This window comes from Penicillium psychrofluorescens (assembly GCF_964197705.1).
Source record: "Penicillium psychrofluorescens genome assembly, chromosome: 6".
In the NCBI taxonomy this organism is placed as follows: domain Eukaryota; kingdom Fungi; phylum Ascomycota; class Eurotiomycetes; order Eurotiales; family Aspergillaceae; genus Penicillium; species Penicillium psychrofluorescens.
In genome coordinates this window covers 3,021,561-3,048,660 of record NC_133444.1, presented here as the reverse complement: position 1 = coordinate 3,048,660, position 27,100 = coordinate 3,021,561, and the positions used below count along the sequence as shown (strand labels likewise).

General features: G+C 52.3%; 10 protein-coding genes across 10 annotated transcripts; 6 read left to right on the top strand and 4 right to left on the bottom strand.

The window, feature by feature from the left end:
• Positions 1 to 129: 129 nt before the first annotated feature.
• Positions 130 to 3,466, top strand: PFLUO_LOCUS9609 (uncharacterized protein; the record flags this gene model as incomplete). Its single annotated transcript, XM_073787454.1, has 4 exons — positions 130 to 461; positions 512 to 1,635; positions 1,686 to 1,936; positions 1,991 to 3,466. The coding sequence occupies 4 exons, from the start codon at positions 130 to 132 to the stop codon at positions 3,464 to 3,466; spliced, it is 3,183 nt and encodes a 1,060-aa protein (XP_073643608.1).
• Positions 3,467 to 6,079: 2,613 nt separating this feature from the next.
• On the top strand, positions 6,080 to 7,375 carry PFLUO_LOCUS9608 (uncharacterized protein; the record flags this gene model as incomplete). Its single annotated transcript, XM_073787453.1, has 1 exon — positions 6,080 to 7,375. One exon carries the CDS (start codon positions 6,080 to 6,082, stop codon positions 7,373 to 7,375), a length of 1,296 nt encoding a protein of 431 aa, XP_073643607.1.
• Positions 7,376 to 7,636: 261 nt separating this feature from the next.
• Positions 7,637 to 8,344, top strand: PFLUO_LOCUS9607 (uncharacterized protein; the record flags this gene model as incomplete). The annotated part of the gene is made up of 1 exon (XM_073787452.1): positions 7,637 to 8,344. The coding sequence occupies one exon, from the start codon at positions 7,637 to 7,639 to the stop codon at positions 8,342 to 8,344; it is 708 nt and encodes a 235-aa protein (XP_073643606.1).
• Positions 8,345 to 10,792: 2,448 nt separating this feature from the next.
• Positions 10,793 to 12,742, top strand: PFLUO_LOCUS9606 (Dicer-like protein 2; the record flags this gene model as incomplete). Its single annotated transcript, XM_073787451.1, has 1 exon — positions 10,793 to 12,742. One exon carries the CDS (start codon positions 10,793 to 10,795, stop codon positions 12,740 to 12,742), a length of 1,950 nt encoding a protein of 649 aa, XP_073643605.1.
• A 315-nt stretch (positions 12,743 to 13,057) lies between these two features.
• Positions 13,058 to 14,671, bottom strand: PFLUO_LOCUS9605 (mitochondrial precursor; the record flags this gene model as incomplete). The annotated part of the gene is made up of 3 exons (XM_073787450.1): positions 13,058 to 14,134; positions 14,188 to 14,501; positions 14,563 to 14,671. The coding sequence occupies 3 exons, from the start codon at positions 14,669 to 14,671 to the stop codon at positions 13,058 to 13,060; spliced, it is 1,500 nt and encodes a 499-aa protein (XP_073643604.1).
• Positions 14,672 to 15,589: 918 nt separating this feature from the next.
• PFLUO_LOCUS9604 (uncharacterized protein) lies at positions 15,590 to 16,679 on the top strand (the record flags this gene model as incomplete). The annotated part of the gene is made up of 2 exons (XM_073787449.1): positions 15,590 to 15,631; positions 15,693 to 16,679. The coding sequence occupies 2 exons, from the start codon at positions 15,590 to 15,592 to the stop codon at positions 16,677 to 16,679; spliced, it is 1,029 nt and encodes a 342-aa protein (XP_073643603.1).
• A 1,214-nt stretch (positions 16,680 to 17,893) lies between these two features.
• PFLUO_LOCUS9603 (uncharacterized protein) lies at positions 17,894 to 18,806 on the bottom strand (the record flags this gene model as incomplete). The annotated part of the gene is made up of 2 exons (XM_073787448.1): positions 17,894 to 18,198; positions 18,257 to 18,806. 2 exons carry the CDS (start codon positions 18,804 to 18,806, stop codon positions 17,894 to 17,896), a joined length of 855 nt encoding a protein of 284 aa, XP_073643602.1.
• Positions 18,807 to 19,622: 816 nt separating this feature from the next.
• PFLUO_LOCUS9602 (uncharacterized protein) lies at positions 19,623 to 20,903 on the bottom strand (the record flags this gene model as incomplete). The annotated part of the gene is made up of 2 exons (XM_073787447.1): positions 19,623 to 20,590; positions 20,645 to 20,903. The coding sequence occupies 2 exons, from the start codon at positions 20,901 to 20,903 to the stop codon at positions 19,623 to 19,625; spliced, it is 1,227 nt and encodes a 408-aa protein (XP_073643601.1).
• An 894-nt stretch (positions 20,904 to 21,797) lies between these two features.
• On the top strand, positions 21,798 to 23,015 carry PFLUO_LOCUS9601 (L-arabinitol 4-dehydrogenase; the record flags this gene model as incomplete). The annotated part of the gene is made up of 2 exons (XM_073787446.1): positions 21,798 to 21,964; positions 22,022 to 23,015. The coding sequence occupies 2 exons, from the start codon at positions 21,798 to 21,800 to the stop codon at positions 23,013 to 23,015; spliced, it is 1,161 nt and encodes a 386-aa protein (XP_073643600.1).
• Positions 23,016 to 23,434: 419 nt separating this feature from the next.
• Positions 23,435 to 26,912, bottom strand: PFLUO_LOCUS9600 (uncharacterized protein; the record flags this gene model as incomplete). The annotated part of the gene is made up of 3 exons (XM_073787445.1): positions 23,435 to 24,452; positions 24,525 to 26,703; positions 26,756 to 26,912. The coding sequence occupies 3 exons, from the start codon at positions 26,910 to 26,912 to the stop codon at positions 23,435 to 23,437; spliced, it is 3,354 nt and encodes a 1,117-aa protein (XP_073643599.1).
• Between the last annotated feature and the right edge of the window lie 188 nt (positions 26,913 to 27,100).

Sequence of the window (27,100 nt, the reverse complement as noted above, 5' to 3'; positions counted from 1 at the left end):
ACTCACCAACAAACAAAAGGCAGATCCACCAACCATCCCCTTCGCTCTCTCTCTCCTACTCACTCACGTTCTGACATTATATTTATCATAATATTATCCCTTCCTAGACCAGATTATTCCTTCATCACCATGGCTGATAGGGCTCGTGGACGTGGCCGGGGTGACCGAGGCGGCGCGGCGGCGGGTCGCGGCAGAGGCCAGACGGATCTGCCCTTCCGTCCCGGCCGGGGCGACTCTCGTGGTCGGGGAGACCATGGCCAGGGTGATTTCCGCGGCCGAGGCGACTTTCGAGGACGGGGAGACATTCGAGGACGGGGAGACCTTCGGGGATGTGGAGATTTCCGGGGACGGGGAGACTTTCGTGGCCGAGGAGATTTCCAGGGTCGTGGCCGGGGAGGTGATGGGGGACGGGGGCGTGGTGGCTTTCGCGGTGGCCGGGACCAAGGCCCGCGCATTTTTGTGTATGTAGGAGCTTCGCCCCGATGCAGGCAGCGACTGACCCGCTTTTTAGCCAGGGAGACACGGTCCCCGCTCCAGATGCGAGCGTCACGAAAACCGAGGACACGCTGGCCAAGGCACTGGTCGGACAGGAGACGGCCCACCAGCGCTATCCCGAGCGTCCAGGGTACGGCACTGTCGGCGAGCCGGTGACGCTTTACGCAAACTACCTTCCGCTCAGTCTTACGAGCAAACCGCTGTTCCGCTATCACATTGAGATTCCGCCCGACGCGACCGGTCGGCAGCCGACAGGCAGGAAGGCTCGACAGATTGTGCATCTCCTGCTGGACGAGCATTTCTTACAGTTCCAGAACGGCATTGCGACTGACTATCGATCGACCCTCATCTCCCGCGAGGAACTTCCCAATACTGAGGAATATGACGTGCGGTACCGCGACGAGTACGAGGATGAGTACCCAGAAAACCCCCGAGTGTATCATGTTACATGCCAGTACACGGGCCAACTCAATGCGGGTGATCTGATGAACTATCTCACATCGACCAATGCGGGTGCCGTTCTGGAGTCCAAAGCTGAGGTTTTGCAGGCCTTGAACATCATCCTAGGGCACCACCCCAAGACGGATCGCTCCGTGGTTTCTGTCGGTGCCAACAGGCATTATAGTCTGCGTCCAGATTCGGTCGAGCGATGTGATCTCGGTGCCGGCTTAGAAGTCGTGCGCGGCTTCTTCGTCAGTGTACGCGCTGCGGCAGCCCGTTTGCTACTCAACGTGCAGGTGAAATACCTGGCATGCTACCAGGAAGGGCCGTTGGGCATGGTCATCGGCGAGTACCAACGTTCCAACTCTCGGAATATCTACCGGCTGGAGGCCTTCCTGAAACGTCTACGAGTCCGCATCACACATATTACAAGAAAAAATAGTCGTGGCCAGCTCAAACCTCGGATCAAGACGATCGCCGGTCTAGCCACCCGCGTTGATGGAGCGTCATCTCCGAACCCGCCCAAGGTCTCCCGTCATGGTGCGGGCCCGCGGGATGTGCAATTCTTTCTGTCTGCTCCCGGGTTGCAGCCTAGTCAAGGAGGCTCCGAATCAAAGGGAAAGAAAGGCAAGAAGGCGCCCAAGGCGGGGCCGGCTCAGGCAGGCCGTTATATCACTGTGGAAGAATTCTTCAAACAAGGTCAGTTCAAAATCCACGTTCAGAGTAAATGGTATTGACCTATTGCGCAGAGTATAACCAAGCCCTGGATCCTGGCATGCCTGTGGTCAATGTTGGAAATCGCGAGAACCCCGTCTATCTCCCTGTGGAGGTGTGCGAAGTCGAGCCTGGTCAGCCCGCCACCACCAAGCTCAGTCCCAATCAGACACAGAGTATGCTCGGATTTGCGGTTATGGGCCGGAAGCCGGCGCAGAACGCCCAGTCTATCGTCACCAAAGGCGTGAGCATGCTCGGTCTGGGAGAGCCACTGAATACCACTTTGGTAAGAATTCCGTTGATTTTGCGTCCTGTTCATCCTGTTAACACTGGCACCTAGACAGCGTTCGGTATCCACCCATCGACAAATCTGGTCACCGTCCCTGGACGAGTTCTACCGGCTCCACGCATCTACTACAAAGATATCAAGTCCGGGCAGAAGGCCGTCGACACGATGGGCGGTAGTTGGAACATGCGCGCCATCCGGTTCTCACAGCCAGTCGCCATGAAACCCTGGACTTGGCTGTTCATTGATGCCGTCGGAGCGCGTCCTTTCTTCACATCGCCCGATGCACTGAATGAGTCTGTGCATACTTTTACAAATGCTCTGCGCCATATGGGTATCGCTGCCGACGCAGCCAAACCGGGCATGCGCATTCAGCTAAACGGCTCCAACGACGCAAATGAAGTCGAGTCCGCCGTGCGCGCCCTGCAAGAGAAACACCGACCTTCTTTGATCCTGACGATCCTACACTCCAAAGACACGGCCCTCTACAACTGTGTGAAGCAAGTCTGCGACGTTCGCTGTGGTGTTCGCAATGTCAACGTGCTCGCTGAGAAGTTCAAAGGTGCAAATGACCAATACAGTGCCAACGTGGGGCTCAAGATCAACCTCAAGCTTGGCGGTAGCAACCAGTCACTGCAGAAGTCCGACCTCGGCTTTTTCGCTGAGGGACGCACCATGCTTGTGGGCATCGACGTGACCCACCCATCGCCCGGCTCTGCACGATCGGCCCCCAGCATCGCTGGCATCGTGGCATCCGTTGATGGCGCGTTGGCCCAATGGCCCGCCGAAATCCGAATCCAGGCCGCGCGCCAGGAGATGGTGGCCGACCTGGATGTCCTGCTCCAGTCGCGACTCCGCCACTGGGCCCGCTGCAACCGGAATGCCCTACCAGAGAATATTGTCGTCTACCGCGACGGGGTCTCGGAGGGCCAGTACAACACTGTGATCGAACAGGAACTCCCGCTGCTCAAGCGTGCCTGCGAGGCCGTCTACCCGGCCGATCAGACGAAGCAGGGGCGGCCGCGGCTCGCTGTCATCGTGGTTGGCAAGCGACACAACACCCGCTTCTACCCAACACGCGATGCTGACGCCGACCGTGCGGCCAACCCCCTGCCTGGCACCGTGGTAGACCGCGCGGTCTCGGATCCCAGGCATTGGGACTTTTACCTGCAAGCCCACGCGGCGCTGCAGGGCACCGCTCGCCCCGCCCACTACTTCACCATCTGGGATGAGATCTTTCACCCACGCCACCCGGCATCCGCGGCCGCAGCCGACGAGTTGCAGACCCTCACCCACAAGATGTGCTATCTCTTCGGCCGCGCCACGAAGGCCGTGAGCGTGTGCCCGCCGGCCTACTATGCCGATCTGGTCTGCACCCGTGCCCGCTGCTACCTGAGCGACCTCTTCGATCCCACCCCTTCGGCAACCCCGGCCGCCAGCGTAGTTGGTGCGGAGGGTGGCGGTGTGGTTGCTGATAAGAGTGATGTCGAGATCCACGCGAATGTGCGCGACTCGATGTTTTACATCTAAATTGATGTTGTGCGATCCGTTCTCCTTTGTCCTGATCACATTGATCCCCTTACGCCTCGGTTTCGTTGGTATTATGATTTATTTACATAGTGTTTGTCAGTTAGTTAGTAGTTCGAGAACCCAATGAACATTCATTTGGACCTAAAATTGGTTAACGTAATTCCCAGGTGAGTGGGCCACCCAAGCGAGTGGGCCAGTCCAAAACACCATAGTAAATGGGATATTTCACAACTCAATATCTCAACAACCATAGCTTAATACGAAGTCTTATTATATAGTAGTACTTTTTGGATCATACGTAGCCTATTTATGAGACTTAAAAGTTTATCATGTTCTGTAGTTCAGAGATATATATTATAATGTCTCTCGAGCTGTATCTCTTGGTAATGCAAGGAAATATTTTTTAAATTATGATTGAGAGCTATTTATTCCGCTTATCATATCTATTAATACTACCATGCCAATAATAAAATAAAATTAACTTGTGGTTGTTGAAATATCGAGTTGTAAATACAATGCATTTACTGTGTTTTCAGCTGGCCCACTCACCCAGGAATTCCGTTAACGTAATCCACAAGCGAGCGCGCCATCCAAGCGAGCGCGCCACTAAATCGCGATCGCGCCCCAACGCGTCAACTTCATCATTTCAACTACCCACCATGCCCCCTATTCGTAATCAGAATCGCCAAAATTCTATTAATCAGGAGGGTAGGATCTAGCTTGCAATCAAAGCCTTATAGAATGACGAAATTCCCTCTATTCGCGAAGCTACACGCATATTCGACTTACCTCGTCGAACTCTATAACGTCGGCTTAATGGCGTACTATTTCGATAAGATACGCGCGCAAATAGTCATAAATTGACTCCTAAAGAAGAGCAATCGCTCCTATAATAGATTCTATCTATGGATATACGCGGATCTACCCCTAGAGCACTAATAGTTAGGGAAATGGCTAATATTCTATTATGGGAGCGCAATAGTCAGCCTATTAGGATTAATTAGGTCTATAACTATACTAAGCGCTATCTAGAGCTGAAATCACACTTTTCTCGTCGATACAATTACAAAAGGGCTTTATACGAAGATCTGCGTACTATTATGCCTTAGTTTAAGCTTGTATGATGTACAATTGACGAAAATGGCATTCAACCTAAGGATATCTATAATTTCGACGAAATAGGCTTCGTAATAGGCCTAATTGCGACTACTAAGGTCATTATAAGAGCTGAATACTACGGTCGGAGATTAGTGAAATAGCTAGGGAATCGCGAATAGGTCACATCGATTGAATGTATGAATTTAATAGGATTTATGCTCCCCCTAACTATTATCTTCAAAGGGAAAACCTACTACTACGAAGCTTAGTATAAGGACCTACCTAACGATTAGAGAATCGAAATTAGCGACAATAGTTAGACTATAGACTAAATTAGGCTTCGATGGCTACAAAAGCAATTTATCCCTATAACTACTAGTCGTACGAGGGGGAAATATCGACTACTTATTATAGATGGCCATAGTAGTCATTTAGTAGCTGATTTTAATAAATTATGCGCTAAAAACGATATTATTACAATTTATATGCCTCTACATTCGTCGCATCTATTATAGCCCTTAGATATAGGCTATTTTGCCCCCCTAAAGCGCGTATACGGGGGGCTAATTAAGGCTAAAGCGCGATGCAATATCAACTATATTAATAAGCTTAACTTCCTTAAAGCATTCCTATAGGCTCGCATAGAAGCATTTAAACCATCAACAATTTAAAGCGCTTTTAAAGTAGCTAGTTTAGTGCCATATGATCTAGATAGGGTCATTTCAAAGCTTAATATTCAACTTCGGACACCTACCCCTCTAGGTAGTCGACTAGGTAGTCGATTAAGCGCATGGAGCCCAAAAACGCCAGCAAATTCTAAACAATTAGATCAACAAGCTTTATCAATCAAAGCGCTAATTACCCGCCAAATTCAAAGTGATCTAAGCCCTATATAGAGGCAAATTGATTAGATCATCAAAGCGACCCAACTTTCGATGCATAGTGCAGCAATTCTTCGCGAGCAAGTCTATGATTTAAGCGCTGCAAATGAGAGAAAAATCAAAAAGCGTGAGAAATCTAAAAAGCGCATTGCCCAATCAGGCGGATTTGGAAGTCATGAGGGTAGGGAGGCATTTAATAGTCCAAACCAGGCTAATGAATGCCAAAATGCCCCCCCCGCGGAAGTAGATGCATTAGCTTCCCAACCAATCAGGCGCGCCCCCCCGCGATGCAGCGACTGTTTTCAAATTAGGCACAGAAGAACGCATTGCCCTAATAGGTCTGATAGGTAGAAATTTGAAATTAATGGCGTTGGTGGTCTAATAAATCGATTTAAAATAGTTGTAATTGGTTGGGTGGCGCGCTCGCTTGGATGGCGCGCTCGCTTGTGGATTACGTTAGTCAGTCGAGGATGCTGAGTCAGGCCCTACACCGCGGCAAGCGCCGAGGGGCATGTCCATCCGACAGACACGCCACACTCGGTCTTTCCCCTCAACCCAAGGAAGGAAATGCATATATCTTTCTCTCGTGCCATGTTGCCCTTGCAGTTTCGTACGTAGCGTCCGCTGAATCACGATGACCGTGTCACGGCTCCTACTATCTTGGCCCCGGATTCCCCGCCGATCCTGGGGTCTGGCCCTCCCCACTCGACTGCACAGCACTACCGCAGCAGCAACTTCCTTGGATCCCGCGGCCTCGTCTGCGACAAAGTTCCCACCCGCCCGGTCTGACAGGCTCTCCACCGTGAAGTCCGCGAAACCCTTCTCCAACTTTCTCACCGATACCTTTAACCGGCAGCACGATTACCTTCGCATCAGCCTGACCGAACGGTGCAACCTGCGATGTATATATTGCATGCCTGAGGAGGGCGTGGAGCTCTCACCTTCGGAGCACCTTCTCACGTCCCCGGAAATTATTTACCTCTCATCTCTATTCGTGTCGCAGGGCGTGACGAAAATCCGCCTGACGGGCGGGGAGCCCACCGTACGGAAAGACATTGTGCCGCTCATGCAGGAGATAGGCCGGCTGCGGCAAAATGGGCTCCAGGAACTATGCCTGACGACCAACGGCATCTCCTTACATCGCAAGCTGGATCCGATGGTCGAGGCCGGGTTGACCGGGGTCAATCTGAGTCTCGACACGCTGGATCCGTTCCAGTTCCAGATCATGACCCGACGCAAGGGATTCGACGCAGTGATGAAAAGCATCGACCGGATTCTGGAAATGAACAAGGTCGGAGCAGGAATCAAGCTGAAGGTCAACTGTGTCATTATGCGGGGGATGAATGATCGTGAGATCCTGCCGTTTGTCGAACTCGGCCGCGAGAAATCCATCGAGGTGCGCTTCATTGAGTACATGCCCTTTGGTGGGAACAAATGGAACCAAGGCAAGATGTTTTCCTACCAGGAAATGCTGGCCGTGATCCAGGAGAAATACCCGTCTCTTGAGAAAGTGGCCGATCAAAAGAACGACACAAGTAAGACATACCGGGTTCCCGGCTTCCAAGGCCGGGTTGGCTTTATCACGAGCATGACGCACAATTTCTGCGGCTCCTGCAATCGATTGCGGATCACCAGCGACGGCAATTTGAAAGTGTGTCTTTTTGGCAACGCCGAAGTCTCGCTCCGGGATATCATTCGCCAGGAAAACCACGGGCAGCCTATCGACGAGGATGCGATGCAGGAATTGCAGCTGCTTGAGACGGTGCAAACGGCTGCCAGAATCAGTGATGAGGGCGGGGTGGTTAATGAACGGGAACGAGAGATTCTGAATATCATCGGGAAGGCTGTGAAGCGCAAAAAGGCGAGACATGCCGGCATGGGACAGCTAGAGAATATGAAGAACCGACCGATGATTCTGATTGGTGGGTGATTCTCCCTCCATCTACGATTTCACGACGCTTTACGACTTGTTTTTATGTGTATACATCTGTGGAAAGGGGTGTTGTTTGTCGCGTTTGCTCCGCTGTGTATGTAGCGCACGTTTTCCTCCCCCGTCTGTCTTTCTCTCTCTGCCTTCTCCAGACACTCCCGAAAGACTGCTCAATATCATGTGCCTACAAGTTTCGTGTATCGCCTGACATTCGGTGACGGAATCATCGCGCTAATAGTGGCCCTAGAGAATACATCAATGATGGCCACGCGACCGATTCCCCGAGGCCCGTCCTGGCTGCGCATACCCTCACACATTCTTCCACGGCCACTGGGGTCCTTGCACGCTCGCCTCTATCATAGTGGGCGTTCATCGCCGACACTTGAGTTCTCACTGGCCTCTGATAAAGTCATCAATCGCAAGGCTCTCTCACTCCCTACGGCGTCCGACCCAGACCTTCCACATCTGACGCCATCCCAAACCGTACACATGACGCAGATAACGGAGAAGCCAGAAACAAAGCGACTAGCCACATCCGCGTGCCGTGTCCTCTTCTCTAATTCCCGGCCGTGGGAACTTCTTCGGGAAGGCCAGGGCACGCATAAGGGCGATGTGTTCAGCGTTGCACGGATCGCGGGTATCATGGCCGCTAAACGAACTCCGGACCTCGTTCCCCTCTGCCATCCTAGCATCGGCATTACAGGGATTGAAGTCTCTGTCGAGCTTATGGGGCCGGGCTCACAGACGGCCGATGACCACGGCATGATGCAAATTGTCGCAACAGTCAACAGTCTTGGTCGAACTGGAGTCGAAATGGAGGCTATGGCAGCGACCATGGGCGCTGCTTTGACGGTCTACGACATGCTCAAGGCCGTAGATAAAGGCATGGTGATCAGCGGGGTACGGTTGCTAGAGAAGCAGGGCGGCAAGAGTGGACACTGGGTGCGACAAGAAGAGTCACAGAGTTAGTTGCAGAGCCAAATGAATTATGGCGTCAGCCCGTTAGGCCTCAGATGATATCATTGAAGCTTTCTAATAGTGCCAAAGGTACAATTGCATGCTCCCATGCTCTTCGGTGGCCATATCAGGCGAAGGTTTACCGTTATTCGCATTGTCGGCTTTATTTCCTCATTATGGCATGAATACGACCCTTGTCTGAACCAGACATCACCAAGGAAGATCACCCTTCGATCCAAATGTGAAAGGAAAAACACTCCGCCTACAAACGGCTCTATATGGAATGATAGCCCGAGAGCTTTGAGATAAACCATTTCGCATTTCAATCGCTTTTTCTTGACAAGTCACTTACTTCTACCATCGCTTAATTGTCTTTTTTTTTAAGTCGTCGGCTGTCTTCCCGACTAATGCCACCAGTTCTCTATGACATCCGCCATACCAGGGCGAACACAATCGTATAGTCCATTCATTTCTGGGCAATTCTCCGAAGAAAGCGCTTCTAAGCATCCTCTCACGGAACACTTATCGTCTTCGCGATCCTCTCTTGGCAATCAACGGCAAAGCTCAGTACACGAACCTCCGAGGCGCGTTTCCATTCGAACGAGACATCGATGTCATATTCGTCTCTCCACTTTAACGCTTCATTCAAACTGCAGACTGCGTACTTGCGCTTGAATTACAGACGCGACAGCTCCCTATCATCCTGGCAACGAATGCGCAGAATATCAGTCATTTGACCTGTGATCATGGATAGGATGCGGAATTGATCAAGGCTGAGGCTCCAAATGTAATTGCCGACGTCGCACCTACGTATAACAATATAGACCTGGTTATGGAGCTAGTTGATGAAACATGGAATCCAAAGGTATGGTCCTGTTCTCCACAGGTTGAAGTTGACTGACTGAGTCAGTTTCCAGAAAAGAACCTATGCTCTCACGCTAACCACCGTTCGCAGACGAGCTGCTTAATTGCGAAACTAGATCCGGAGCCATTCGGAGAAGCATATCGATCCTGTGACTCACGGCAGGCTTTTGCACTACTTGATGGAAGATTGGGCAACTTATGCTCAAGCTCATGGCGTAATATCATATTCAAATGTCTCTTCAATGTTTCACCGCTCTATAGTCAACGGCTATCTGAATTGTGAATCCGAAAGTCTGTGTTTACTCAAAACTCCAATAGGCATGATTCACAACTATTCGAATCGGGGAATACACAGTAAAAGCACGAAAGATCAATCAGTCTTGATGCCCATGTAATTTGCGAGATAGAGGAGGTTGAAAATGTGTTGAGGCGGAAATAAAGGACTGCTAGTACGATGCAACTTGACGGCGCGAGTTTCATGAGTACATAAACTTTTATGGTTTGTTGGCAAATGGTAATTTCTTGCTTGACAATAGTTGCTCCGGAACTTTGAATAATTAATCGGCTGTAAACGCGAGACGGCTAAGCTACGTGGTAAACCTTGCAAATAGTAACTAAACAACAAGAAGATGTGGACGGATATCCGCTGGGCTGGAACATTCACCATGGTAAGCGGTGAGATTTGTTCCCGGTGGCTGCAGGACTGACTGCTCGCTTGTCGTCAAGGCATCAGCTTTCCCGCCTACCCACAATCGCCATGAGCGAACGTTCACCACCAGCTGCTTCGGTATTCTCTCAAAAACAATTTCCGACGCTTTATTTCAGGGGAAGGAGTTTCTAACTATCTTAGGGCTTCTACTGTGACACAACACGTCATTACGCCTGAAGAACATATCCGTGTTTGCATTCGACTGGAGGAGCATGGATGATGATGGTAGAGGTTTGCGGTGATAACGGAATAAGCCATACAGAGCAGGAGGGTGGGCTTTTGGGCGAAGTTGTCAACGAACACCAGAGCTATGAGCCTCAGGTGCAGTCTAGCGAGTGCGGAAATCTTCTCTGGGGTATTTTATTCGTCATCACGTCTGACCATGAATTCCTAGTGCTTCTCTGACAGCCGCTGAAGCAATACAATACCTGCATCTTTTTTGCATAACACAGCATGGAGAATCCGAAGCTGGAAATGAACCAGTCTATTCCTTTGAAAAAGATTCGGGTGGTCTCCTCAAAGGCACCATTCTTCTGCCGAATTGGGTGCCTCCCGAGGTCCGCCGAATCCAAGGGGGGGGCTGGTGGCGCACAGAACAGGCAGCCAAGCAGGAGTTAGCTTTTCTAGCATGCGATTCTCTCCGGCAATTGGGAATGATGCATGATAATCTTCGATCACCGACCGAAAAACCAGAGCGGATATTTAAAGGTGGTTTTCCTTCTCTGGTGGAATCTTCAGAACAATATGACCCATGGGCAGACCTAGCAGAGGACTGGTCATCGCCAGATCCCCACTGCTCTTACCTCACAGTTTCCAGGGATGGAAATCCTATCGAAGATCTGGCCATGATGATGATCTTGCCGAGGTCAATTGACATACCAGAATCAATGCCGCTTTACTGGGATAGTGACCACACACTTCACGTTGCTTTGGCTCCTCTACAGCCAATTTCGGGGGTCACAGCGGAGATGATCAATCATTTGAGAGAAATCACGGCTCTATATCTCCAAGCCCCATCTTCACGTCAACGTGGACCGGAACGAGATTTTGTGGCCCTCTTTGCTCCAGATATTCCACTGGGAATGCTGCAGGGCTGGCTTGATCGCTATGGGGGCAATGAACAAGCAGTAAATGTCTATCGCCGGAATGTCTCTCCGCTCTCGATGGGTATCATTCGCGATCACTCGAAGTATAGCGAGCCACGCTTGTTCAAGAAATGGATCACACTAGATGAGACACGAACCGATATTGAAATAGAATGCCAGGCATTTCCCCGACGGCGCAACCTCCTCCAGCCCCGAAGCTTAGCTACTGCCGCCGAGGAAGGGGAAGTAGGCAGCCCCAAGGTGCATATAATACCTGCAGCCGCCTGCACCATTGACAAGCTCCCAGCCACGAAAGCTATATTCGGTCTTTTTATCTCAGCAATCCTTGACCGAGTAGAAGCCAGATATGTGGCTCAGAAACTCAACTCAACGATCCTCAAATCGATCAGTATCACTGATTTGAACCATGTTCTTACTGCGATCACCGCACCAATCGCCCAGGCTAGCACAGATTACCAGAAGTATGAATTCTTCGGCGATTCTGTCTTGAAATTTACCGTCTCTTGCCAGTTATTTTATCAGAATCCAGATTGGAATGAAGGACGCCTTTCCAGCAGCCGCGACAGCTTTATCGAAAACAACCGCCTTGCCCAGGCTGCGTTCTGTACTGGACTAGATCGTTTCATATTGACTCACAGATTTACTCCTCGCAGGTGGAATGCGCCGCTGATATCCCAACACTCCAATGCGTTAGCCTCAGCTGCCAAGCGACCACTATCAGCCAAAGTTCTCGCTGACGTGGTGGAGGCTCTTATTGGCGCTGCATACAAAGACGGTGGAATCCCTAAAGCACAAGCCTGTCTCCACCGTTTTCTCCCCGAAGTCGATCTCCTTTCTCACAATGATATATCCGTTCGCGATTTTGCTTGTGGCAAAGGTGAGAGCAAGCCAGTCAATCATCACTGTTTGGCCCGTTTAATAGGCTACAACTTCAACGATTCGGCTATCTTGTCTGAAGCTCTTGTTCATCCCTCATGCGAACATGACATTGTTACCCAATCCTACCAGCGAATCGAATTCCTCGGCGATGCAATTTTAGATATGATCGTCGTGTCTGCCATGTCTGCGCACCCAACCCAGATCTCCGAGGGTCAAATGACTCTCATCAAGCACGCCGTTGTCAATTCGAATCTTCTTGCTTTTCTCTGCATGGATTTTGCTGTTCCCAAGGAGGCCGATGATATCAACACTGCGTTCCACGACGACCAGATTTCTCTCTGGCATTTTCTCCGATTCAATGGTCCTACTATCAAAGTCTCCATGGAAGCTTGTCTAGGACGACTCCGGCCTCTGCGCGAAGCAATATGGAGAGCATTGCAGGCCGCACCGGACTACCCATGGGAACTTTTCACCCGTCTACATGCCGATAAGTTCTTCTCTGACATCTTCGAAAGTGTGCTGGGTGCAATTTTCATCGACTCTGGGGGAAATCTTGACATCTGCCAAACCTTTGTTGAACGCATCGGCCTGCTGCCTTACTTGCGTCGGCTTATTGCAGACAAAGTCAATGTCATACATCCACGCAATCTTGCCCAGAATATGATCAAGGGTGCTGGGAGCCTGGTCTTCAAGAAAAAAAGGATACCGGCTTCAAATGGTGCCACCTATACTTGCATATCCATCCTGAATGGACAAGAGATTGCTACTGTTCAAGGATGCGCTTCAGGCGAAGAGGCTGAGCTAAAGGTGGCCAAAGCCACAATTGAGTATTTGCAGGCACAGCATGATTGAGCTTGATGGTTCTCGTTTGCTTGCGCGGGTTCGTTCAATTATCTTTTGCTAGGCGTAGAACATCAATGCTTTAGACTACTGGTGACTCGATACGTACTACCTGCTTCAAACTTTTGTAAATAAGGGGTGATTATGCAATGGTGGTTAGGTCGGTCATTATATGCTCTTTTCGGACTATAATCCCTGATAGTAGTATAGATACGATATGATACATTTGCATCAAAGCTTTAATATATATCTTTGCAAGGCGTAGACGGTGAGAGCACAGGCCTGTCCTCTTTTTCTCCAACTTGTCATATTATTGAAGAAGTGGAATTAAAGCTTTGGCTTCTCGTTGAAGCGTGGAGCCTCCAGCGGGTCGTAGGCACCTAGGCCGAGTGTATCGACGGGGAGAGAGCCGGCATGACCGCCCGATAGACTACGAGTATCGAGCAGACTCGGGCTCAGGTCATCGATGCGCGTGGCACCAATCAGGCGCATGTTCATCTCCATCTCATCCTTGAGAAGCTGCATTGCGCGATCGACGCCGTCTAGGCCATAGGCAGACATGGCATACAGGAAAGGGCGACCGATGCCGACGCCCGTGGCACCCAGGCACAGTGCCTTAAGGATATCAGTCGCACGGCGCACGCCACCATCCACAAAAACCTCCAGCCGCTTCTCCCAGCCACGCTCACGCAGTGCCGGCATCACCTCTGCCAGCACCTCAATGCCTGATCGTGCAGTATCAAGCTGCCGGCCGCCATGGTTAGAGAGCACCACACCGTCCACACCGGCCTCAACGGCGCGCAGTACGTCCTCGACACTCTGCACCCCCTTGAGCACGATTGGCATGCGCGTGATGCTCCGAAACCAGGGGATATCCTTCCACGATAGGGCAGGGTCAATGAATGACGAGATGGCGCGCGCCGCTCCCTGCGACCGGTCGACCTCGCTCTCGCCGTTCTGTACGTTGGACCCGGGGTCGGAAAACTTGGACCTCATGTCCTTCTCCCGGCGACCGAGCTGCGGCGCATCTACCGTGATAAACAAACCCTTGCACCCACGCTTCTCGGCGTGCTGCACAATTCGTCGCGTGATCTCACGGTCCTTGTTCACGTAGAGTTGCAGCCACTGCACCTGGTCGCCCTGCCGGGCATCGACGATCTCATCAAAGGAGCAAGATGCAAGTGTTGGGATCATCTGCACCACTTGGTGCTGCTTCGCAGCTTTCGTCAGAACCACTTCTCCCTCCGGGTGGCCAAGCTTGCCCAGCGCAGTTGCGGTAACGTAGAATGGAATCGAAACTTTACTGCCCAGCATAGTTGTTGTCATGTCCACATTCTCGACATCCACCAGCACCCGCGGCCGAAACCAGATTTTGTGGAACGCGGCGTGGTTTTCACGCATGGTCTGAAAAACGTCCGTTAGCTTTATCGAGCTCGTAGAGAAACAACGACACGCACAAGCTCATCGTCCGCTCCGCTGGAGTAGTACGCCCACGCAGTATTCTTCATGACCTGGCGCGCCACCGCCTCAAAATCCAGCAGGTTGTAGCATGCGGCGAGCGGAGGCATCCGCTGGATGCGTTCCAGCCGCGCAGCCTCCTCCGGGTCAAAGGCTTTCTCTTCCTGTTCCACGGTCGTCATATCCACTTCACCCAGATGCTTTGACTGGTTCAGATATTTGTCGAGTGTGTCCGGCGGGTGGATGGGATCGAACTCTTCAGTCGCATCCTTGCCGGCGTACTTGAGAATGATCTTCTGGCCGCCGGGATGCTCTGGGTGCCGTTAGAAGGTGAAGAACGGAGGTATAGAGGAACAGAGAGAAAAGAGTCATACCGGGAAGGAACTCGGTGACGTCGTAGGCTTTGCCATGCACAATCACCCAACACGAGTCCCTGGAGTTGTGCTGGGCGACAGCGGCCCCCGTGAGCTTGTCTTGGCTCATGGTGGTCTGTGAAGGAAAGGGACGCAGGTGGCTATCGCATTCAGGATGTGATGGACCAGGAAAGAAGGAATACTAATGAGGGAATGAGGGATGGGGAAATGGGGAAATGGGTGGAAAGAAAATAAAAACGGGCATCGGGCTAATGGGCAGCGATACTTGGGTTTTGCGGGTTTTGCGGGGGAGATTCTCGGCCGATTGGGGATCACGTCATCAAACCGGGATTTATGTACACACCTGGATTTTGGTGTGTATACCAAACTCCTTCACAGATCCGAATGGGCTAAGGCGCTCTATGAAAATGGGGGTCTCTTTTTTTTAAATGGCGGTTTCGCAGAGCAGACAGGCGATAGTCTACATATCTAGGTGGCCGGCGGTGCTAGCACTCGGATGGACCTAAGAAATATGTAATATGGAGACAATGATAGTATTATCAGAGGTGTTGGGGATATGAACAGTGCCATACCCATGGCCGAGAATCCCCATCTCACTAGACCGGTATGTGATCACATCATGACCGAACAGTCTCTGCACTTTAAAGTCTACAGTCTTTTCCCCAGAACCTAGATACATGCAAATAGAGTATATACGCCTACGCAAGGTAGGGAGAAAATTACAAAAGTGAAACCAGAGTGGATAGTGGAGAACAACTCTTGGAAGATTGAGATGCTGACTTGAAGATTTCTCAGAGTTGTCAAAGTTGATATGGTTGGCCCCCCTTGGCCAGCCCAGTCGCATAGTAACTGGGTCTATCTCCAGAGATGATCGGTTGCTGCCTGAGGCTGACAATTACATCAGCGGGAATTGGTCACCTGATCTGGCGGATCCGCCGGGTGAATTGGCCCCCCCGGCCATCCTTTTCAGACCTTGAACCTCATCTGTCCTTCCTCCCATCGATTTCTTCCTAGACGCTCCTCCAGCATGGGGCTCTCAAACCGTTTCTTCCGCATCCCGCGGCCAGAGGTGAGCCCATATCCTTCTCCCCACGTCTTTTCCCCCCAAATCTAATCCTCGTGCCCGGCAGACCTTCCTCTACGTGATGAGCCTGGAGACTGGCGCCTCTCTCATCACCCTGTCGCTACTGCTCAACAAGATCAGCGGCCTCTATGGCCTGCTTGCGCTGCTGACTGGCTACCACCTGTCGCCAGTGCAGCTGTCCATGTATCTTTACTCCCTCATCGCCCTCGGCCTCGCAACCCTGCTTTTTCCGCACATCCGCAAACAGTCGCCCCTTCAATGTCTCGCTCTGGCATGGCTGTACCTGATCGACAGCCTCATCAACGCTGCGTTCACAGCCGCCTTCGGCGTGACCTGGTTTTTGGTGGTGTCTCAACATTACGACAACGGCAAGGCGTCTGGCCCCGGGAGCGAGACGATCGCCCAGACTGCCGGTTTCACGAGCCCCAAGTACGATGCGGCCTACGTTGAAATCCAGAACACCGAGGAGGGTAATAATTTTGTTGCCCATCCCCCGCGCAATGCCGACCGTATCAGCAATGCCGTCCTTCAGCCCGAGAGTTTCCAAAGTATCATCTTTATCTCTCTTCTGTGGGCTGCTCGCCTCTATTTCGTCTTCGTGATGCTTGCTTTTGCGCGTCAGACCCTGCGACTCTGGGTTGCTATCCCCCGTCATACTCAACTTCCGACGCACAGCCGCAATGTCTCGGTCGCAAGCGTGGCTGATATCGACCGCGAGCCCTTCTCGCCGTATAGTCCGGATGGTCAGGGCTGGAAAGGCAAGCTGGCTCGGGTCATGATCGGCATCGGTCACAGTTACTGGCTGGGAGATGAAGAGGACGGTAATTGGCTGAGTGGTATCAATCTCAAATTCCGCACCCGAGGCAACAACACAACTGAGTTGCCAGGCCCCCTGGAGCGAGAGCGCAGACGTCGTTCCGGAACTGGCCCCCCTCAACCGTCCCAATCGGTTGTGCGAGCTGCTGCTCTTCAGCAACCGATTTACGAACACCCAGGAACTAATGTCAAAATGCAGGACTGGGTGGAGTCATAAGAGACAATCCTGGAATTTCTCGTTCATACGGCAGTGAGAATAGACTACGTTTGATCCACACAAGGCTCGCATGGCTCGAATGTAGCATTAGTGGCCGTTGCCTACACCTCAAGCCTCCTGAACTGAGATTGATCTGCCATGTCGCGCTCGGGTGTCCATTGCTTGCTCCCCAGATCACATCTTTAGGCTGGGAGTTGGAAGCATAAGGTCGCGCTGATTGTGCGTAGACTTTGGGCCATTGCCGGTGTGCGCGGAGCGTTGTATACATATCACCGTGGGCTAGGCTCCTGGATATTGACCACCTTTACTTCACATCTGGGTCGCCTGTTAATACCCATAATACGCATTTCGTCTCGGGATATGCCGTCGGGACAATTACGGTTTGGAGCACTTACCGGCGCATTTGGAGGGGATCGATTATTTTACCATGGCATCTCTACCTCGTTCACTTGGCAGCTTTCTTGTGTCTGTGTACATCAACTTTCGCTGTATATTGTCAATGCATTCTACTGGGTATCCTAATAGCGCCGCCATTCTAGAGACTATTTGTGTTGTCTTTCGCAACCTTGCTCCAAAATGCCTTGCCCTAGTATCCATGGGCGATTATAGGATGTTCTCTGGTCATCGAACTTTTATCAGCTAGCTGAGGTCGCTCGAATCACCTGTTTCTTCCAGTGTCCCAAGCCAATCGATATTCTGGCATGTGCTTGGGGATCTGCATGTAGAACAAGGCAATAATTTCGAATGAAGACTCGGGAATCAGATTTTCATCTCTGCGGGTTTCAAACAGGAGCCGCTGTTCCGCAAGTCAGTAACGTTTCTGAAGGCCCCTTGGTTACGTTTTGTCGATTTTAGAATGTGTTGAAAAGAGGGAAAAGAGGTCCCTGCGGTCCTTGGTCTGGCGTCTAGCCAAGTGTGGAATGTTAGACAGCATCGAGAAATCGAGGATTCTAGGATGCGGATAACCTGGTTAACTGTACTCACAATAGATTGGAAACAGACGTTCTATAAATTTTACAAAGCTCTCAATTCCCGCCCTAGTCTACTAGGCGCTGCTAGTAGTCTGTCTCTCAACGGATGCTGTTATCGATGTATATTACGAGATAAACCCAACCCCAGCTGGCCATCAATCACTTTCAAAAGTCCAAGATTCTTTCTTTCCCTTCTTTCCTTGAATTCAAGCGTGGTATTCACTTCATATCAACTGGCACTCTTTATGATTTTCTCGGAGTACCCCCGAGCTCGGCAGCTCGGTGAGTTGCAGCTTGAACGGACTTGTCCACTATTTGTTTGAAGCCTAGCGATTCAAATGTCTGTAGTGCAGCATAGGTGGTTCCATTCGGACTGGTTACATTCTTGCGCAGCTGGGCGGGTTCATCGGACGACTCGACGAGCATCTTGCCCGCTCCAAGGCATGTCTGTGTGGCCAGTCGAGTTGCCTGCTCTTTTGGAAGGCCCAGGGCTTCGGCACTGGCAACTAGATGCTCAACCATGGCGAAGAAGTATGCGGGTCCGGATCCTACTTGTGTTAATTTTCACATGACACCCATTAAGTATTTTTGGACTTGAACACTCACCAGACAAGCCAGTCACTACATCCAACAATTCTTCTCTGTCCACCCACTCGGTGGCTTTGCTCACACTGCCGAGAAGTGCATCCACCAGTTTCTTTTCTGCTTCTGTCACATCCGTGCCTGCAAAGAGACCAGAGGCACCTTCGCCAACCAGTGCCGGGGTGTTCGGCATAACGCGAACAGTATGGGCGGTTCTTCTATCGCTTGTCTTGGTCCATTCTTGCAAGCTTTTCAGGGTAATACCCGCGGCGATGCTGACAACAACAGGTAATGTCGATCTCTGAGACCAGGCAGTCGCCAGCTCCTCGCACACGCTCTGGGTCACTTGAGGCTTGACTGCAAGGATCACAATATCCGCTTCTCCTCCAGCTTCAACATTCGAAGTCGTCGTGCAAACTCCCAGAGCCGCGATCTTTTCGCGGTTGATATCCCACGGCTCCGAGACGGTGACGTTTCCACTCGTGATTCCCTGCTTCAGAAGGCCTTGGATGATGGCAGAAGCCATATTTCCACCACCGATGAAGGCTAGCTTGCTGTTTTGAAGGGTGGACATTGTCACAGTGATGTTGTGTCTGTTTGAAAGTAAGAACTCGTGCTAGTAAACTAGATGCATTCGGTGTCGAAAACCCTTGGAGCGGACCGGGTGGTGACCGGGAAGGAATTCCGGTTGGGTGGGTGCGGCCGGATGTGGGGTAGTAAATGAGAAGCGAAAGTGGGATGAAAGATCCGCCGATGTCGGGATAGCATAGAAACACGATCAATGTCGGGAATAATAACAGGAGTTTGTCATAATCTCCAACGCGTTTTACGAGCGATGCGAGAATTGAACAACTGAAAGTTCTTTCACAGCTCCGTCGGTGTCTTGCCGATATAAGCTTATCGATGTAGGTTTCATACTACCACGTACGCAACGCATCTACTTGTAGCTTCCCTGAATAATTGTCTCATCCACGATGGCCTTGGTCGCACTATATACTTGCCTGTGCCATAGCCTGGGCGCTCAAAAAATAGCAACCTGTGTCTCGAAAGCAGGATCGTCGTATTGACTATAAAGTGCACGATCTTTCGCGACAAACGGGATCAGCTTCTCGGGTGCCTCCGCTCAGAACATTTACTGACAGCTTCCTGAAACAGATATTTCGGCTAATTGTGGTTGTTTCCAGGAGCGAGATTCACTCGCGGACGAAATCTCGAGTGGTGTTGGAGCAGCCCTCCTGGGAATGCTTTTTCAATTGGCCCATTGCTTCCTGCTCGCTAATTAGGTACGTCTGTTGAATACATGACCCGTGTCCCCGTCAATCAATTTTCCAGTCTCTGTTGAAAATCCAGGAAATGATTGTAGGATTGCCACTTGACTAACACCCCTGCTTCAAGACTCTCCCCAGATTTCATCTGCAATTTGTCTAATCAGACGCAGCTTCTGCTTCTCATCCTCCACACTCAGAGGATACCCCGTCTCGTGCGTGCTGAATCCACATTGGGGACTGAGACAGACCCTTTTCAGGGCCTCCTCGCGTGTCTCACCACTCCCTGCCGCAACAAAATCTGCAGCTTTGTAGATCCTTTCCTTGGTCGCCTCCTTGTTCTCGAGCTCCCGGAGCTTCGTGCTGATCGCCCCGACGACAACGTTCTTATTCTTCGGCAGGAATTTGAGAGGCTCAAATCCACCGGCCCGCTCTGTGTCGTACTCCAGGTAAAACGTGTTGACGTTGAGGTTCTCAAACAGCTTCTTCGCGATGATATCGTACGAGCCTTCTGCAAAATGCCTCCCACCGATGAAGTTGCCTCGGCACAGATGGATGCCGGTGTGCATGTCCTCCGGAAGGCCACTGACGCAGTCATTGTACAGCTGAATGTACGCGTCCAGCAGGTCCTCTACCGTGCCCGTGTTGTCCTTGTCCTCCTCCCAGCCCTGGCGGAATGCTTTGGAGCAAAAGTAAGCCATGCCCGGATCGTCGAACTGGACGTTTCTCAGACCGGCTTTGTACAGAGACTGCAGTTCCGCCCTGTACACCTTGGCAACGTCCTTGAAGTACTCCGTATCGTTGGCATAGGCGTCTGGCGTGTATGCCCTTCCTTGCTTGTAACGCATGTGGAACCAGGCCGGGGTGATCATGGTCAGTTTGATGTTGCCCCATTCGCTCTCGGGCAGCGACTGTTGGACCAACTGGAGCTCGTGCAGATTCGAAAGCGACTTGCTTGTGCTGTGCGACAGTTTGGAGCCGGCAATCACCGAGTCTCCGGGCATCACTTTCCGGTCCTTCTCGATCAGACTCACGACATCCGGGTGGTACAGTCTGAACATCGAGGCCTCGGCGTCTTGCAAACGGATGGTTCCTGAATTGTTGGGTCAGTCGATGTCTTGGATCGGGATCTCCCCGAAGCGCATACCCTGGAACTCGTCCCACATCAGTCCCCAGAAACGCGTGCGGTTGTACTCTCCGGAGGAAACCGCCTTGAAACCAAGGTCCCGCTGCATCTGGACCACTTCCCCAACCGCCTCCTTCTCAACTGCCGGCAGACCGGCCGCCTCGGCCGACACGCCCGTGTCGCGGATCTTGGCGCGCACGTCGAGCAGACTGTCCGGACGCAACAACGAACCCATATGCTCAGCCCGGAAGGGCGGTGCACTGTGTAGCTTGGCAACCATTTTGGATCGGGAGACTCGGTAGGGTGGAAAAAGCAGCGATTGATCGAATCGTAGCCGCAGGGAGGGACTTGAAGACCAGCGAGGGGTTCCCACCGCCTGTATGTATAGTCGTCTCTTGCGGGGACAGGTGGGATCGGATGTGGGGATTTTTTTTTTCTCAACTGGAATGTGGTGCAACGCCCCGCGAGAGAGGAAGCATTCGAAGGACAGGCAATTCAGATTGACATACAGACATCGGGAGCATGTTCACTCCACCGGCGACGAAGTTGCATCGTTCGACGGACTTCGTTGGAGGTTCGACGCTTCGTGAGGGATTCGCAAGGAGGACAGTAAACCAGTGGCCCCACGGGTGAGGTGCGGCCCCACGATCACAAGAAGAATTTGAGGCATCCGCCCTGCCGTGTGTCATGAGTAGAGTATATCATTGTATGGAGTCCTGCTGCACTAGACTCTATGCCAACCACCCAACCCGGGCCCCTGCATCCTGATCTTGAAGAGAGTCGATCGTGGCGTTGGTCCACCGGAGAATTGCCACTCTGGGGGGGATGGAAGGAGTCTAGAAGATTATGCTGGTCGGTCCGTCACGACGAAGCCTCACCATCAATCCTATTGTCTTTCCTCCTTTCCCTCCTGAGCCAATATAGGTGTGGTTAATAAGGATGATCGAAACGGAATTTAACCGAGAGCCGACCGTGTCGGAGTCGGCCCGGCGGACACGCCTTCCCTGTTGGGCGTCTCGCGGGCAGGTCGAACCCGGATAAATCTGGGGATCGGCTGACCTGAGGACCTACACGGTTCCTGTCGTCAGTTAAAATCCGCCTGTGTCTCGTCTTTCTTCTTCCTGCCCTTCTCTCCCCTTCCTTCCCTTCCCTTTCTGCCCGCCCTCTCTCAGCAATGGCTTCCGCAACCACCGTCACCAAGACCAACATTGGTGTCTACACCAACCCCAACCATGATCTCTGGATCGCCGAGTCGACTCCCAAGGTCGAGGATGTGCAGGCCGGTCGCGGTCTGAACTCCGGCGAGGTCACGGTGGAGGTGCGCAGCACGGGCATCTGCGGGTAAGCGTTCCTCCCCCCGAAACGACCCCGCCAAAACTGACAGTCGCACCATTCCAGATCCGATGTGCATTTCTGGCATGCGGGCTGCATCGGCCCCATGATTGTCACCGGCGACCACGTCCTCGGCCACGAATCTGCCGGTCAGGTCATTGCGGTCGCGGACGACGTCAAGACGCTCCAGGTGGGCGACCGCGTCGCCATCGAGCCCAACATCATCTGCAACGCCTGCGAACCCTGCCTGACGGGCCGCTACAATGGATGTGAGAACGTGGCGTTCCTGTCCACCCCGCCCGTCGATGGCCTGTTGCGCCGCTATGTCAATCACCCGGCCATCTGGTGCCACAAGATCGGCAACATGAGCTATGAGGACGGTGCTCTCCTGGAGCCGCTCAGCGTGACCCTGGCGGCCGTGGAGCGCAGTGGACTGCGCCTCGGGGATCCGTTGCTGATCACCGGTGCTGGCCCGATCGGTCTGATTAGTCTGCTCAGCGCCCGGGCGGCCGGCGCATGCCCCATCGTGATCACAGATATTGACGAGGGTCGGCTGGCGTTCGCCAAGTCGCTCGTGCCGGAAGTGCGCACGTACAAGGTGACGATCGGACAGTCGGCCGAGGATTGTGCGGCAGGCATCATCGACGCCATGAACGACGGCAAGGGCTCTGGCCCGGACGCGCTGCGCCCGAAACTCGCCATCGAGTGCACCGGTGTGGAGAGCAGCGTCAACGCCGCCATCTGGAGTGTCAAGTTCGGCGGCAAGGTGTTCGTGATTGGCGTGGGCAAGAACGAGATGACCATTCCTTTCATGCGGCTGAGCACCCAAGAGATCGACCTGCAGTACCAGTACCGCTACTCTAACACCTGGCCGCGCGCCATTCGCCTCGTGCAGAACGGTGTCATCGAGCTGCGCAAGCTCGTCACCCACCGCTACACCCTGGAGGACGCGCTCAAGGCCTTCGAGACGGCTGCCAACCCACGCACGGGTGCCATCAAGGTGCAGATCATGAGCTCGGAGGAGGATGTCCAGGCTGCCTCGGCGGGTCAGTCAATCTGATCTCGTCCACCATGTGGGAGGAAGAGGGCTTGCCGGCGGCGTATGGAGATGCCTTTCGGCAACTTTTTGATGATGAATGATCTCTAGAAATGCTTTTTGGGCACCATAGAAACTATGAAACGATGTTTGACTTTCTTTGTTCAACTGCGGATTAGATTCTAGCTCTCTTGTTCTCTTTTCAAGACCGAATGAGAGAGTACCTTGATGGCCCGGGCGTTCCCCTCGGGTACGTGAGAATGACATCGAGATGCAATTCTCGGGTCCGCCGTTTCACCATCAAGTACTTCCCACAGTTTTCTTAAAACGATACAGAAAAGTAGTTAAGTTTGATTTTGCTACGTTACCAAGCAAGTGATTGGAGAGTTTCAAACGACATGTGACTACTCTGGAATCCATCCGGATCCTCCACAAATCAGAACTTAAACCCAAGAAAGTCGCTGGATTCCCTCAGGAATCCGCCAGCCATGTCTCAAGCACGCTCTCTGATAGGCCTCAATAGCCTCACCGACTTTGTAATCCTGCGGCGGACCTGGAGCTAAACGTGCCGGGAAGGGTTCCAGATTGGTCATCGCCATGCGCACCTGCAGTAGTACGCTTTCAATGGAGGCCGTTGGCAGCCAGCCAGAATCAGTCAGTAGCTCCATACACATGGCCCCTCCAGCCGTAACATGGCCACCGCCTCCCGCAGCGAATCCTCGAAAGCGTGGGCGGATCACCCGGGCAAATGGAGGGGACATGGGGAATTGTGGAGGGAATCGAAGTTCCAGGACAATGCTTTTTAAGCCCAGAGTCTTCAGGTCCTTTGCCAAGGGGAGAGCGGGATCAAATGAGTGCAGTTCCACTATCCATTGATACACCGTGGAGATCAAATTGGGGTCGACGTACCATCCGAGTCCGTGGAGAGGCTCTCGCTTTTGGACCTTCAAAGTGGCCCGAACGTGTTGTTGCAGAACCTTGGTCGCCGAGGAAGTGGCATATTCGGGCATGGAGAGGAGCGACAATGATTCGCCCTTGAGCACCCCTGGAACAAAGTCGGTCTTGAGGTCATGATCATGATCATGTGCAGGGTGGACATCCAGATTTGAACCACTCCTTGTATCGCTTTCAGTTGTGCAGTCCTCGAGTTCGGAAAGGAATATGCGCTCGTCATCAGATGCGGTTGCAACGCTAGCATCATCGTCCAGCCTACCGTCCAGAGACAGCCCAGCGGTTTGGTTTGGCTTACGCCTTTTTCTCCCTGTACGATGCGGTGAGCGTCTCTTCGTCTTCACGTTCTTTGTGGGGTTCGTAAGATGGCTTGGCTGGCCTCGTTTTCCGAGGATGGAAAGAGGGATAATAACTGCATGGCGGCCGGGATCCATCGCCTGGTGCTTTGGGTCCTGCGCGTAGATTTGGTTGGGTGACACCTGTGAGGCAGCTTGGAGGCCAGATTCGGCTCTACATTTGACAAAGAGGTATCTGGGCTGGATCCAGTCCAGACAAGTTACCACATAATGGGGGTTAGTACACCTGAATTTCAGAGGAGCATTAACCACTTCGTTAAGTGAGATAGCCGCATGGATCTTCAGCTTGCTCCCAGGCCACATGCCGGCCGGGCCATGCCGCTGACAATAACCTAATGAGGTATTGAAATCTTGGGATAGGTAAACGCCATCGCCGCAAGCCCGACCGTTCGCAATCGTGTCGAAATTCAGTCCCTCACGCAAGATGCTGTGCCAGTTGAATAGGGGACTGCCATGCCACGCGAAAAGTGTTGGGTACTGAGGATTTACTTTTCGAGAAACCGTGTCGACAGCATCGACAAAGCGTTGCTCTTTGTCTGGGGCACCTTGGGCAAGTCGAAACTGAACAAACCCACCCATGCCCGACACAAGATGCTCAGGACGGTTAGTGTCCTGCATAATGTATGACCGGTTGGATGAGACGATCCAACGCAAGAGGCCCAACGCGGCCGGGGAGATCACCCCTGTCCATGACGAGAGAAGCCGGCCATTGCTGTCTGGACCCAGGAAGGCTTTCATCTGCTCAACATCAGGAAGCGTGTCAAGAATGATCTGGATTGCCTTTTGCTTTTCGGAAGGGCTCAAGTCATCAAAATTCCGGTCGTAGACGAAGAAGAATACAGTCTCTCCAGCTGACCAGTTCGAGAGATCCTTGGGCAATAATTGTACTCCAGACGAAGTGGGGGATGATAGATAGATGTGACGGGAAGATTCACCAAGGCGCTCAGCCCGACCATGCCAAATGGCTGTGGCATCACCTTCGGTCTTCGCTGCCGGAAATACCATAGCAATCCAATCGCCGATTTTTAGAGGAACGTTCTTATCCGGAAGAAGCTCCTGCTGAGCGGCATAAAAGCGGCCCGTGTATTGACCGGCAGGAGGCGATTGGTTTTGCGAAGTGGGATCAGGACTGAGATTTGAGAATTGGGTTCTGACGCAGTTCGACACGGGGACACGAAGCCCGAGACCAGTTGGGAAATCTCCAAGCTTGCCCGATGATGCTCTAGCGTAGGTCAAACTGATAAGCATATCAACGACATATGGTTGAGAGCGAACTTCGTGCTCTAGGTTTGGTCCCATGCCCAGCGTCATGTACTGGTAGAGACAGAGACCATTTGAGCAGACATAGGGCTTGAGGGCTTCAAAGTTATCCCTTGTTTTGCAATGGCAAACAAGACAGAACTCCGTGCACTTGACAAAGTGACGAAGCGCGAACTGCATTGCGAGCAGTGGTAATGAGAGCGTTGAGCCATCAGCATCGGCATCAACCACATGATCAGCGCCAAGAAAGGTGGGAGCGGAAGCGGCCCATGTGTCTTCCTCATAGTCTGCGTCTGATGCCGTGTCGGCGTCGTCGAGGAGCTTGCCTTGACTCCGTTGGAAGGATATTTCGGCTCTGGTCCAGGAATAGCCATATTTCAGGCGAAGCCGCACGATCTCCAAAAATCGATCGTTGAGAAGGCTCTTGAGTGCTCCACCAATGAAAAGACTCCGGATGCCATGGCTCACTTCTTGGCTGTTTGTTTGCGGCCCTTCATGGCCGGTGGTCGTTGTGGCCTGGAAAGCCTTCCTTGCATGCTCGAGAGATGGTTTATAGGAGTTGCAAAGTCCGACATGGATTTGGAGAAGATAGCTCTTCGCATTGATTCTGTCGTCGAGGATTCTTTTTAGATTCATGTATCGCGATGGATAACGAATGAGCATGACCAAATACTCGGAGGCGTGTACATCCCAGGTCTGCATGACCTCCTCCGAGAGATCAAAGTGAGCAATGCGGCAAGACACGGAGACAATCACGCAGCCGGTGATATCGTCGAGGCATCCCACCCTGAATCCAGCGGCTTTTGCGGCCTGGAGGTCTCGGCGCAGTGTCGTTCGCACTTCCGTCTTGTCTTGGACCAGAAGAGAAAAATCGGGTTCGAAATCAGCGTCGGACTCATATCCGTCGTCCTCCTCTAATGTGTCCTCAGCGCCGTCCTGGCGATCGGGATCATCTGGCATCGGAATATCCCGCGGATCACGATCGTGGACCACATGGTCAACGATCTCGTCGAGACGGCGCAGCATATGGTGGATCGACGAGCCCGTGAAGTCAGTGCGGGCCAAGGAGTCCATCACCGCTCCACTGACATTATCGGATGTCGAAAAGACGAAATAGTTATGGTCGCGCGGATAATCGTGGGAGTCTGTTTAATCCTGGTCAGATATTTGCGGCGCTCAGCCCGGGGAATGGCTTACCGGATACGATGACCTGAAAATCGACTTGCATGTGGGAAGAAGTGAACGTGAAAAGGATGGACTCATCATCATCGCCGGCTCTCACGCGACCCAAGTGAGGAAAAAGGTGAGGAGCCGTGGCTCGGTTGAGGTCACTTCGGAAATCTTTTCGAGGCATGGTGGGGGTATTTCCGAAATCAGTCGTTGGGGTGTCAGGACCGGTGAAACGAGCGGCCTGGGCGAGGAAAACACGAGGTGCTGATGGGGAAGATTGATAACGCAAGTCGTGAAGTCGAGGATGTCAACAAGACGACAGCGGGCAGGTAGACACCTTCAAAACGACGGCATCCGCCGTCAACCCCGCTG